This window comes from Epinephelus fuscoguttatus, linkage group LG1 (assembly GCF_011397635.1).
Source record: "Epinephelus fuscoguttatus linkage group LG1, E.fuscoguttatus.final_Chr_v1".
Lineage (NCBI taxonomy): Eukaryota > Metazoa > Chordata > Actinopteri > Perciformes > Serranidae > Epinephelus > Epinephelus fuscoguttatus.
Genome location: NC_064752.1, coordinates 24,774,817 through 24,788,324, shown reverse-complemented (window position 1 = coordinate 24,788,324; position 13,508 = coordinate 24,774,817). Strand labels below are relative to the sequence as shown.

General features: G+C 40.7%; 2 protein-coding genes across 2 annotated transcripts; both read left to right on the top strand.

Moving 5' to 3' along the window:
* The first annotated feature begins 648 nt into the window (after positions 1-648).
* LOC125895979 (green-sensitive opsin) lies at positions 649-4,295 on the top strand. Its single transcript, XM_049588253.1, has 5 exons — positions 649-1,012; positions 1,175-1,343; positions 3,355-3,520; positions 3,627-3,866; positions 4,183-4,295. The coding sequence occupies exons 1-5, from the start codon at positions 649-651 to the stop codon at positions 4,279-4,281; spliced, it is 1,038 nt and encodes a 345-aa protein (XP_049444210.1). The 3' UTR covers positions 4,282-4,295.
* Positions 4,296-8,244: 3,949 nt separating this feature from the next.
* LOC125893863 (green-sensitive opsin-like) lies at positions 8,245-12,719 on the top strand. The gene is made up of 5 exons (XM_049584813.1): positions 8,245-8,608; positions 8,768-8,936; positions 11,294-11,459; positions 11,692-11,931; positions 12,621-12,719. The coding sequence occupies exons 1-5, from the start codon at positions 8,245-8,247 to the stop codon at positions 12,717-12,719; spliced, it is 1,038 nt and encodes a 345-aa protein (XP_049440770.1).
* Positions 12,720-13,508: the final 789 nt, after the last annotated feature.

The window sequence follows — 13,508 nt, the reverse complement described above, 5'->3', positions numbered from 1 at the left end:
TAATCTCTTTATTAGTACATGACCGTCACTATTTTGAATCACTGCCTTTCTAAAATCTATCTGTCTGAAAATTGAAAAGCACCCTGTCTTCTTCTGCAGCACTGGTGCGGCTGCAGCATGCTTTAACATGAACGGTAACCTACGCTCTGAAATCCAATTAAAAGAAGTTGTTATTCACTAATTGTTTAACCTACGTGGATAATAAGGTAATTTGATTTTAGGGTGCAGTCAGAGTCTTCTTGTAATTGAGTTATGGTCAAATTAAAATGGATGTATTAAAAGGGATTTGCGTTCAAGACACTAAATGGTCTGCTTTTTTTAATGACAGTTCTGTCATGTTGAAATGGGTGAATAGGTGCGCGCTAAAAAGATTCAGTTAAATCTTAAGTGACCTTTATCCTGTGACATCCACCATTCAGATGGTGAAACATCCTAAAAAACAAAATCTGCTTACTTGGACGACGAATCATACACTGACAGATTACAGGTTGAATTCTCATGCAAATCCTCTTTGCTAATCTTCCTGATCCATTGCGAGTCTGCCCCCAGGGGGCTATATAACCATAGCTGCAGTATCAGACCCCTGACCTTTTTGACAGAGCTCCAAGTGTATCATACTCTGCCTGATCCACACCCTCATTTGCGAACATGGAGAACGGCACAGAGGGCAAGAACTTCTACATCCCCATGAACAACCGGACGGGGCTTGTAAGGAGTCCTTTTGAGTATACACAGTATTATTTGGCGGATCCATGGTTCTTCAAACTGCTGGCTCTCTACATGTTCTTCCTGATGTGCACCGGCTTCCCCATCAACTTTCTGACACTGCTGGTCACAGCTCAGAACAAGAAGCTCCGGCAACCTCTCAACTTCATCCTGGTCAACTTGGCTGTTGCTGGAGTCATCATGGTCTGCTTCGGATTCACAGTCAGCTTTTATTCCTCCCTCAATGGCTATTTCTCCTTGGGACCCATGGGCTGTGCTATTGAGGGATTCATGGCCACTCTTGGAGGTAAACTTTCGGAAAATGGATGTTTCTTTGCCATTATCACATAGATAAATTGTACTGAATATGGTTATGCCAGATTTTTTAACTCAAAGCTGTGAGATTGGGGTCTAAGCTGGTACAACAGATGACAAGATCTCATCACAACTTTTCTTTTTCCATCAACAGGTCAGGTGTCTCTGTGGTCTCTTGTGGTTCTTGCTGTTGAGAGATACATTGTGGTCTGCAAACCCATGGGTAGTTTCAAATTCACAGCCACCCACGCTGGAGCAGGTTGTGCATTCACCTGGGTCATGGCTGCCTCCTGCGCTGTCCCTCCTCTTGTTGGCTGGTCACGGTAAGTCCCCACAATGGATCACATAACCTGTAATGGCAGAAGGGAAAATGGGCAAGTCTTTCATTGGAGCCTTTACCACACACTGACTTAGCAACATTGCCCTTATTTTTATCATCTGTCCTATTTGGTCTGCAAATGTTTTACGCACCAACCAAAGTACTCAGAGTCGGGACGTGATGATGTTACTGGAATAGGTCTGTTGAGGATACAACGCGTGCAATCACATGATCACACAGGATAAACAAACAGCCAGTTCAGCCATGTTATCTCGTCCACTGTAGCAAACAGATTTGTTGGCTTTTCCTGATGCTATTCTCCAAAGATTCTCAGCTGAGGGAATATGTTGTACATATGGAATCTTTTATGCCACCAAATGAAGCTGTGCAACTACAGTCAGGCAAACCATTCACATCACCCTGTGTTTTTTGACACGGGAACTTACATGCATTTACATGATGAGGCAGAAAATCTGAGCAAGAACAGATAATGTTATATTTTTTATACATAATATTTCATAAGTAAAATTCACTTTAAATCAGCCTAGAGTGATTTCCATGTATCCTTTGCAATGGGATACTGTCAGACTTAAGTGCAGCTTTTGTGTGTGAAGTTTAAATGTGTTGCATCAAGTTAAATGTTAAAGAGCTGTATAATGTGCAGCTGTAAGGTTAAAAAGAAACGCCAGACACTGAGAATAATAAGAAAAAATAGGCTGCAGTCAATCAATCAATCAATCAATTTTATTTATAAAGCCCAATATCACAAATCACAATTTGCCTCACAGGGCTTTACAGCATACGGCATCCCTCTGTCCTTATGACCCTCACAGCGGATAAGGAAAAACTCCCCAAAAAAACCCTTTAACGGGGAAAAAAAACGGTAGAAACCTCAGGAAGAGCAACTGAGGAGGGATCCCTCTTCCAGGACGGACAGACGTGCAATAGATGTCGTACAGAACAGATCAGCATAATAAATTAACAGTAATCCACATGACACAATGAGACAGGGAGAGAGAGAAAGAGAGAGAGAGAGAGAGAGAGAGAGAGAGAGAGAGAGAGAGAGAGATGCAGGTAATGACAGTAGCTTAAAACAACATTATTGAAAGTAATAATATTATAGTTATAGTTCTGGCTACTGTGGTACAATATGTTGAAAGTATGTATTAATATCTGGCAGTATACATGTGTGACAATAGTCATATGTGTATAATAACAGTAGAAGTATGACTAATGACTAATGATGGCAGCAGCAGCAGGAGGCATCTGGCAGGACCACGGCAGCAGCACAACCACACACGTCATGCTGTCCAGGCACCGCTGCGATATGAGTTAATCTGAGAGACAGTGGAGCACAAAGGCTCCGAAGAAGAAGCCGAGTTAGTGACACCCAGAATGGCCGAGTTAGCAAGATGCAGTAATAGAATACGAGAGAGAGAGAGAGAGAGAGAAAGAGAGAAGGAGAGAAGGTGCCTGGTGTATTATAGGGGGGTCCTCCGGCAGACTAGGCTAGGGGCTGGTACAGGGCACGCCCAAGCCAGCCCTAAGTATAAGCTTTATCAAAGCAGTCAAAAAAAAAAAAAAAAAAAAAAAAAAAATTATTAACATATAAATTTACACAATAAGTAATTTTCTTCCAACATTCACACGCCAAAGTAGGCACCATGGTCCGTTTTGCAGGGAAGTGCAAATGACGCACTAAACATCCTCCTTAATGAGAATGCTGCAGGACTTGCTGTGTCCTACACCCCTCTGGTTTTACGCATTCAATTCAAAACAATGCAAGTGCAAAGTCCCTAAATATGTGACTTAGTGTAATGCTCAAAAGTATTGGAGAACACACATTACTTTGGTGTTGCTGCCATTATGCTTTGAATTATTTAATGTTCATACAACAATGATTCATGAAATCCTGATACGTTCACTGCATAGTAGCCTTTAACATGACATGTTGCATGATTCCAGTCCTGTTTAAAACTGCCGTGGATGATTTTGAATAATCTTGCCTGCTGCAGGTACATCCCTGAGGGTATTCAGGTGTCCTGCGGACCCGACTACTACACCTTGGCCCCAGGCTACAACAACGAATCATTTGTCTTGTACATGTTCACCTGCCACTTCTGCGTTCCTGTCTTCACCATCTTCTTCACCTATGGAAACTTAGTGTGCACAGTGAAGGCGGTAAGAGACAGTTTCTTAACCTAACAAGACTACATGAGCAACTGTAGATTTTGAATCTAACCTATATTAGAGATGACCTAATAGCTGATGTTGAACTAATTTTCAGGCCGCAGCTCAGCAGCAGGACTCTGTATCCACACAAAAAGCTGAGAAGGAAGTGACACGTATGTGCATCCTGATGGTGCTGGGCTTCCTGGTGGCTTGGACCCCATATGCCAGCTTTGCTGCATGGATCTTCTTCAACAGGGGAGCTGCGTTCTCAGCCACAGCCATGGCCATCCCTGCCTTCTTCTCAAAGAGCTCAGCACTGTTCAACCCCATTATCTATGTGCTGATGAACAAACAGGTACAATTCTAAATATAACTAAAATTAGTGCTGCAACGAAATATTGAAATATAATCAAGTATACAGACATCTTTATTTATATGTAATGCCATCAATCATTCATTATCTGGTTTTACATAGGTTACATATATTAATGCTTCACAGGAGCTGTTGACACTCACATTAATAAACACTTATAGCTGCTTACAGTTACCCTATATTGTGTTATAAACCAGAATATATACACTTAAATACTAAAAAAAGTGCTACTGTTACAGTTTATTTTTTGCTCAGCACCCTATGATTCCTTGTTTTCTAATTGTACTTGTGTTTTCAGTTCCGTAATTGCATGCTGAGCACTATTGGCATGGGTGGCATGGTGGAGGATGAGACCTCAGTATCAACCAGCAAGACAGAAGTGTCCTCTGTCTCCTAAACACGGACCAATCTCAAGAAATCTCACAGATTTTTTCACATGGACTAATAACAAGTATACAGAGAGCAGAATTTGGTTACATACAAACAGCCCCAAAAAAATCACCTACATTTGGGTACAGTTACACCGTATGCAAAGCACCAGCTTTCTATCACAGAGCGGCCAGGACCGTTTAGTTCTGCTGTTAAAATAAAGGAAACTTCAGTATTTCTTCTCACAATCAACGAACTGAATGTGCTCTGTTGTCTGGCATGAAATCAGTCCAGTCGGGATTGATTGCAGGGAGTTGTTTTTTTATTCCCAACATCATCTTTATGAAAGCACTTATTTTGTTTTGCTGTACTGAAACTTTTTTGGGGGGACCAGAATTTATTTTCTTGGCCAATTGTAAATATATTTTATAAATGCTTATGACATTGTAAATGTAGGTAAATAAATGCATGCATCAAAAAGTGTCTGTTTATATTTGTTTATGATGAATCACAAGTGTGGCCAAACTGTGATTTTATTTGTGAAACAGCAGCAACATCTTCAGTCTTTAGTCAGATCTTGTACTTAAGTAGAAGTAGCAACACTATAATGTGAAATCAAAGCTGATGCTTTTCAACATTTCAAGCAAGCTTAGGGTATTGTTTTTGTTTTGTACAATTATAGAGTGAAGGGAAAAGAAAAGAAAGGAGCACCACGCAGCACCCCAAGACATTTGAGCTCCCAGACAACTTTTACCAGGGTCTCAGATCTGTATTAGCTTGTTAGGTCTCTGGCTGGTTCACAATCACTGTTAGGAAAGGCTAGGTGATGCAAATTTAAAAGCTTTATAAATACTCTGACTCCTTAAACCTTGTCCCAACAATCAGCAGCCATGGGCTCCTCTAAAGAGCTGCCTCTTTGAAAACTAAAATAATTGATGCCCACAACGCAGGACTATAAGAAGATGGCAAAGTGTTCCCAGGAAGCTGTTTCCTCAGTTCCTTATGTAGTTAAGAAATGTCAGTTAACAGGAACTGTGGAGGTCAAGTGGAGGTCTGGAAGACCGAGAAGACTTTCCAAGGCGGCTGCTTGTGGGATTGTTAGCAATCAAAACCCCTGACTGCAAATGACCTGCAGAAAGATTTATCAGACCATGCAGTGGTGGTGCGTTGTTCTACTGTGCTGCAACACCTGTACAAATATGACCTTCATGGAAGAGTCATCAGAAACAAACCTTTCCTGCATCCTCACCACAAGATTTAGTATCAAGTCCTGCGGACTAATGAAGTTAAAATAGAACTTTTTAGACACAATGAGTAAAGGTATGTTTGGAGGAAAAGGGGTGCAGAATTTTATTAAAAAAAAAAAAAAAAAAAAAAAGACCACCTGTTCAACTGTTAAACATGGGGGTGAATTGATCATGAGTTTGGGCTTCTGCTGTAGCCAGTGGCATGGGGAACATTTCACAGGTTGAGGAAAGAATGGATTCAGTTAAATTTCAGCAAATTGTGGAGGCAAACATCACACCATCTGTAAAAAAAAAGCTCAAGATGAAGAGAAACACACCTCAAAATCGACAATGCACTGCCTCAAGAGGAGCAAGCTGAGGGTTTTGCCATGGTCCTCACAGTCCCCCAACCTAAACATCATTAATAGATAGACCTCAAAAGAGCAGTGCGTGCAAGACGGCCCAAGAATCTCACAGAGCTAGAAGCCTTTTGCATGAGAGAATGAAATAAAAATCCCAAAACATGAATTGAAGGACTCGAAGTTTGAACAGGTTGTGTGCGGGGTGCGAGGGATCCTGTAGGGACTGCAATGGTGTTACGCGGATAGACGCAACAACGACTCCAGAGTCCAGATGAGATGGAAGCAACATGCAACCTTAACAGCAAGTGTATATATCTGCCAAAGAAAACAAAGAAGAAAACGGAAAGAAGAAGAGGCGATGTCCAGGCAGAGACCATTCATCCATGCGCACCGACGAATAAAGCAGAGCGGACTGGCTGCTGCTGAATGAGGAGTCCGGTGGATAGACCGGAATATGGAGCTGCGCCAAGAGAACCGCAACCAAAAGTCGGACTTCTAGTCTGTCAACTGCGACGAAGTAATAGGGTCATTGTTAGAAAACAAAGCAAGGGGTTTTCCTGTGTCTGACCTGCTTTAGTTATGATCGGGTGGTGCAGAGTGAGGGAATGAGGAGTGACACCTCCCGCTGCTGCAACCTGTTGTCTTACTCTGGTTTTCATGATTTCATTCACGCAGACATTCACCTGAGCACCAGGTGTGAACAGGGTCAAAATAAAACGTTTTGAGTGGTGGAAGGATCCAGAACCTCCACTAAATTAAAACCACACTGTGAAAATACTCCACTACAAGTAGAAGTCTTTAACTCAAATAAAAGTAGGTCATGTAATACCAGCAAAATGTACTTAATCTGTATTTTTAAAAAGTAAAAGTATTCATTGTGCAGTGAAGTGTTCCCTCTCTGTGTTTTATTATGTGTTATGCAGTCTGCATTGCACCTTGAATTGTGTTTTGATTTATTGCATCTACTTATGTGTAGGACTACAGATGGAAATTAGTGTTTTGCTAAATCTGGTGCAACCATGTTTTTTTTTCCTTGTAAATAATCAATGTCATTGCACACTGTCCTCTTATAAATCATATAAACTAAACTTAAATAAAAATATAATGGCAAATATCAATAGAAGTCAGGGAATGAGGTGTTTGATGCTCAAAAATTCCCAAGGGAGGATTCCCCCACTCCGTATGTGTCCCTGCCCCCCCAAATGTTGAACGGAAAATCTCGCCCTTGTTAACAGCTACCAAAAACTCCCACATTGATTTTCTGATTTCAGCCCCTCCTTGCTCCGCTCTCTGCAGCTCTCTGAGTTCTTCAGACCACAAATGAGACAAGCTAAGTGTCACATAGGCTCCACCTAGGGGACTACTTTGCCTGCCAGCACAAACCCAAATGCTGGGGGTCACAGCGGGCTGGTGAACAGAGGCAGTAGGTCCAACCTGTGTAAAAGCAGCAACAGAGAGTTTCCTGATCTGATTTTTTAGATTGTGAGACACATTGCCCATTTAAAGTGATTTCAGTAACCTTTTGTCATATTTGCTGAAACTGTCACTTTATTCTGAAAGACATACATGAGACAGATAGTCTGAAAAAATCTTGCCCCTCCTCTTCTTCCTATCGCTTCTGGCATTTGCTAAAATTTACTGCGGCATACTGAAAACAACCAGTCAGGGCCGAAGAGTCTCTGACACAGCCTTTGACAGCTGCATTAGAGACCCCTCTGCTCTAATTGGTTGTTTACATTAAAGTGCTTTTACACCATTTGAAGCACACGGCAGCAAAATAAGATTATACTAGAACAACTTTCTAAAATGTTTATCATTATGAGTCATTTTGATTTCTATTATTTGTTAAGAAATAAATGTATTTACAAAAACAATCAGCAAGCAACAACGAGTTAAACTTTAGAAATATTCAAAATACTAAGAATCTATTTATTTGAACAGTATTTATTACAAAGTATTTTATCTACTATATAAATGTGTGAATGGTTATTAGTTGTATGGAATAATTCAAACAGTAACAAGAGGAAAATAACTTTTTTTAGTTGGTGAAAATTTGAGATTTCACACCATTTCTCTTGAGAAAATATTTTACTTTCTCCTCAGATAGGTTTGAGATCTTCAACTTCAAGCACAAGTGCCTTGCCTGACCATGAAAAAAAAAAGGAAGGAGAAAAGACGGATGTATGCTTTTCACACTTGCATAATTGGACTAGACACCTTTACTAGTTAACGCCTATCTGTGTTAGTAAGAAGAATTATAGAGGATTACAGTAAAGACCTATTCTCAATCCTTCTGTAATCCACTTTTTGGGCAGTATAAAGCTCGACCAAAGATCAGCGGTAGAAAGGTTCACCACTGCATTGGTCATAACACAGACAGTCGATCCTCCCAAGTCAAGCAAGATGGAGAACGGCACAGAGGGCAAGAACTTCTACATCCCCATGAACAACCGGACGGGGCTCGTGAGGAGTCCTTTTGAATATCCACAGTACTACCTCGGAGATCCCATCCAATTCAAACTGCTGGCTGCCTACATGTTCTTCCTGATCTGCACTGGCTTCCCCATCAACTTTCTTACTCTGTTGGTCACAGCTCAGAACAAGAAGCTCCGGCAACCTCTTAACTTTATCCTGGTCAACTTGGCTGTTGCTGGACTGGTCATGGTCTGCTTTGGATTCACCATCACCTTTGTAACTGCCATCAATGGCTACTTTATTTTCGGACCGATGGGCTGTGCCGTTGAGGGATTCATGGCTACCCTGGGAGGTATGTTTTATTAATTTCTGTAGCATTGTTACGGCATAATGTTGCTCTTGTCCTAAAGATATAAATGTTTTCCATATTTCGCAGTACTGCCTAAAATATCCACTGCAAAGCTGTAGCCACCGAAACATAATAATAACCAGATGATTTTGTTTCTTGCAGGTCAGGTAGCTCTCTGGTCACTGGTCGTGCTGGCTGTTGAGAGATACATTGTCGTCTGCAAACCCATGGGAAGCTTCAAGTTCACTGGAACCCATGCAGGAGCTGGAGTAGTGTTCACTTGGATCATGGCTCTGGCTTGTGCCGCCCCTCCACTGGGTGGCTGGTCCAGGTAAATATCTAACATCAAACACCTACGAAACAGACACATTAAAGGATAGAACCGCATGTTTTTTAGTCTGCCTTAAAAACATCACTCACATGCCAACATGTACAAGGGAACACTCTTTGGTTGCTGCATGTGCAGGAGAAACTTAATAGAATATATGACATGTAAGTTAATTTCAGGATTATATATTGATTTAGAGCCTTTGACATTAACCACACACTATAAAAAACATGGATGTAGCATCGGCAGCATCACCCTCGGGTTTCTGACAGGACTCAAAAGCTGCTGTTTGGCTGAGTGAAGCTGAAGAGGGATGAAGCACACCTTACTAATAGGGTTTTCACACCTTAAGGTATTTTCACACCTTTGCATTTAAGTGCCGTTTAATCCATCTCGGGTTCATGATCTGACCTGGATCTGATCCAGCTATCTTGAGCACTGTGCCAGGAGCTTAATGGCTCCTGTAGCTATAGGTGCCGTCCTCCTTGCATAGTGTGAAGCTGTATAGCAAGGCTTTACCTTGAACTACAAGTATAGCTTTGCCTGGTATATTGCTCAGATAATTTCCACAGTTGTGAGCAAATGCAAACTCTGCTGTTGCTCCATGTTAAATTGCATATAGCAAGGTTACTCTTACAAAGACGTGGACTAGTCTGGATCTAGGAACCTTCTTCCTTTATTTGATTCCTTGCTCACTAATAAGCAGAGTGAATGTTCTCACATGGTTGTAGTAATGCATTTTTAGTTTGCTTTGATTTTTCTTTGTGTGAAAAGAGACTGCATTAAGAGGAACATGCTCCAACTTCACAAACTCAACTGATTCGGACCAGAGCAAATTAACTATAGGTGTGAAAATGCCCTGAGGCAGTATTCAATCATGCAAACAGCCCCTAACCCATGTGGAAGAACAAAAAAATTAAAAAAAAAATAGTAGCTACTTGAATGAAATCTGATGCAGATTTTTTTTTTTAAATGTCTTTGTTTTTTAAAAATTTTTCTCAGTTGCTCTGCACAGTGTGCCAGGAAAGTTTAGCACAGGCAAAAGCCACAAACTAGTGACACTAAAAGAAACAAAAAGCCTGAATTAAAGTCATGCCTTCAAAATGCTGCTTATGTGTTAAAGTATTGATTTACTAATACCAATCAAATGTCCTTAAAGCAGTCACAGGGAGTTTTAAACCGACCCAACAGTCTCAATGTAAAGCCTCTGTATAGCCTACATAAGCTAATGACACAGTCACCAAGAAGACTGGCTGTGTCTATGAAGCTATTCTTAATGCTTTTTTGATTCCCTGCAAATTCAGATGAAAAAAATTACGGCCTGTAGACTGGAAGAGCCTATATTTACATTTTCCTGGGCAAAATTTTGCAGTAAGCAGTACAAGTTAAAAAAAGACAGGAGGAGATTTTTCTTTAGAGAATGGAGAGGATTGCAGGCTTTCAGAGGATTTGAAACTGATCCTAAATTGGCCCTCTTCCTCCTGGATCTATTTTATTCATGACATAAACATCAGCAACAAAGCTAGCTAACACTTTGGCTGACATAAGTTGAATGAAAATAAGTTGCATCTTTCTTACATTTGCATGAATGCATGCTTTAGTCAGATCAAGATCTTTAAAACTTGAGGCGACGGTGCTCGTAGGAAATTCCGTCTTCAATCTTAGAAACACTACTGCTTTTGTCCACAAGGGGCAGCCAAAATCAAACAAAAATCCCTTGTAGTTGCTTTAAAGTATCACCAGTAAAAGTACTTTCAGAGCTGTCTTTCATTACATGCTTAAATAGTGTATTATTGTTACTGATGTGTAAATGTATAAGCAGCATTTTAATTTGAAGCTCATATTTTACAACTTGATAAGATGTGATTTTTTAACTGACCAGCACATATTTCCCTGTCAAATGTAGTCAAGCAGAAGTATACAGTAGCATTAAGTGGAAATACTTGATTTAGGTGCTGTACCTCGAAACTGTGCATACTTAAATATAGCAAATGTGCTTTGGATAGCAGAAGTAGGTGAACATTTTGAAGGACAGCACGATACTGTGTTAAAGTTCCAGCTGCAGCCTGAACAGACGGTGCAACAAAATTAGTTCTCTGATCTTCTGCTGTCAAACGAGATTTCATCTACAGCCCAGCACAGTCTGACACAGAGATCTGCTGTCTAAAAGTGATTTTCCCACTAGGGGACAAGGATGTTTGGACTTATCCAAATATTCTGCTTCAGGTATTATTCTACAGCTGGTGAAATGTAGCGGTGTACATTTCCACACTTACGAGCCTGCAGCATTTCCCCCTCAGAGCTCATTGACTGTACACTGTGAATTGACTGTCTCTGCTGCCCCCTCTGTTCTCACACAGGTACATCCCCGAGGGTCTGCAGTGCTCATGTGGACCTGACTACTACACTCTGGCTGCAGGCTTCAACAACGAGTCATACGTCATGTACATGTTCACCTGCCACTTCTGTTTCCCAGTTTTCACCATCTTCTTCACTTACGGCAGCCTTGTGCTCACAGTCAAAGCTGTAAGTCTTACTTCCTTAACTCTACTGTGCTGTAATACCAGTCAATGACACAATCAACCCACCAGTACTTTGTATTTGAAACCTACCCCAGCATCATTTTAAAAGCAGTTTGTGCCCCTTCTTTATGCTGTCATGTGTCTTTGATGACACAAAAAAGCTCTGTACAAGTCAGATTTATCAATTGTATGTGTCACTAATTTCCCTCTTGTTCTTCTGCTTTAACACATTTCAGGCCGCAGCTCAGCAGCAGGACTCAGAATCCACTCAGAAAGCTGAGAGGGAAGTGACACGTATGTGCATCCTGATGGTGCTGGGCTTCCTGGTGGCTTGGACCCCATATGCCAGCTTTGCTGCATGGATCTTCTTTAACAAGGGAGCTGCATTCTCAGCCACAGCCATGGCCATCCCTGCCTTCTTCTCAAAGAGCTCAGCACTGTTCAACCCCATTATCTATGTGCTGATGAACAAACAGGTCAGTCTATTGCTGCTCTGTGAGAACTCTCACTGCAGACACTTGGGCCAAAGGCTGATAAGTCATCCCATGAAACTAATGGCTTTATAAATGATTAATAAATAGTTTTAAGATGAGCCATTACTCAAAACAAATTCGGGGTCACCAAGTTGTGAAAATAAACCACAGTCTGCACTTATTTAAGGCAAATGCATACCTGTTATAGTAAAGGTTAATAAACCCAAAGTTAGTAAATCATCTGCAATTGTAAATGTAAATAGTAATTAATTAAATGTTCCTGCTGGAGGAGGATGAACACCAGCCACAACCTGACAACCTAGAGGTTTTTCCTTATTGATGGTTTAAAACTGATGTATAAAACATTAGTAAATGAGGTATTAACCATTACTAAAGCCATTACAGGGTGACTTATCAGGAAGTAATTACCAACAGTCAATCACTGAGGGTGCAACCTGTCATTTATTTTTGATATTTCCCATATTTAGCATTTACATGTGGTTTACATCACACTATAAAGTAGTTGTAAGTAGATGTATGTGTTCATTAATGCAAACCTTTTGGATTAGTGCTGCTGAATTCATAGATTTGAGATTTAGGAACAAATGTGATTCTGAAGTCTCCCTGATTTTCTCCCCTACACGGCGATATTTGTTCTGACACCTCACCTCTGTATGTTTTCTCCTTTACAGTTCCGTAACTGTATGCTCTCCACAGTTGGAATGGGAGGCATGGTTGAGGATGAGACCTCAGTATCAGCCAGCAAGACAGAAGTGTCTTCTGTCTCTTAAAGCTAAGCACCTCACACCTCCCGACTTCCTCTTTTCTGATGTCTTCCTGATTTTGAATGGCTGTCCTGGAATGGAAATGAACGAATGGATACCGGCGAATGATTTTCTTTTTCTGCCACAAATGGACATTGATCTCAGAAAACATGCCTACTGCAGCGTTTTTACTGTGCACATTCTCAATTTGTTTCGAGTCTGTGATTAAAAAAAAAAAAAAAAAGCCGGACGCCAGCACCATATCTCAGCTCAAATAATGGTGATGGGTATGATTGGATGTGCGAGTGGGTGAGAATCATCTTTGTATATTTATGACATGGAGAGGTTAGCGTATCTGTTGGCCTCTGTCATAATATTCTGTATATATTTTGTAAACATGAAAGTGTAGGAAAAAAGTTATTAAATGCATGCATGAAAAGACTTCTTGGTTGTTTTTATTTTCTTTGATATTTAAACAGTTGAACCTGGAAACTGAGAATTGTAAATATTAGTTTTACACTGAAGAGGACTTAATGATGGATATGCAGCCAAAATGTGTCTTCTTTGGAGCTGAAGAGCAATCCATTGACTGTTCAATTAGCCCCAATGTTGTATGCTTTCAACTCTGTCTCAGTGGTATAACAGAATGTTGTAGGGTTAGGAGGCAAGAGCAATGAAAAGGTGTACATTCAAAAGACATTTCTAAGTAGATTACCTCTGCTGTACCCTAAGAATAGAGTTAAATGACGCACAGCACATTTTGAGGTTAACCATCTGACTGACCCTAGTAAGAGACTTACAGAGGACTATGAAGTT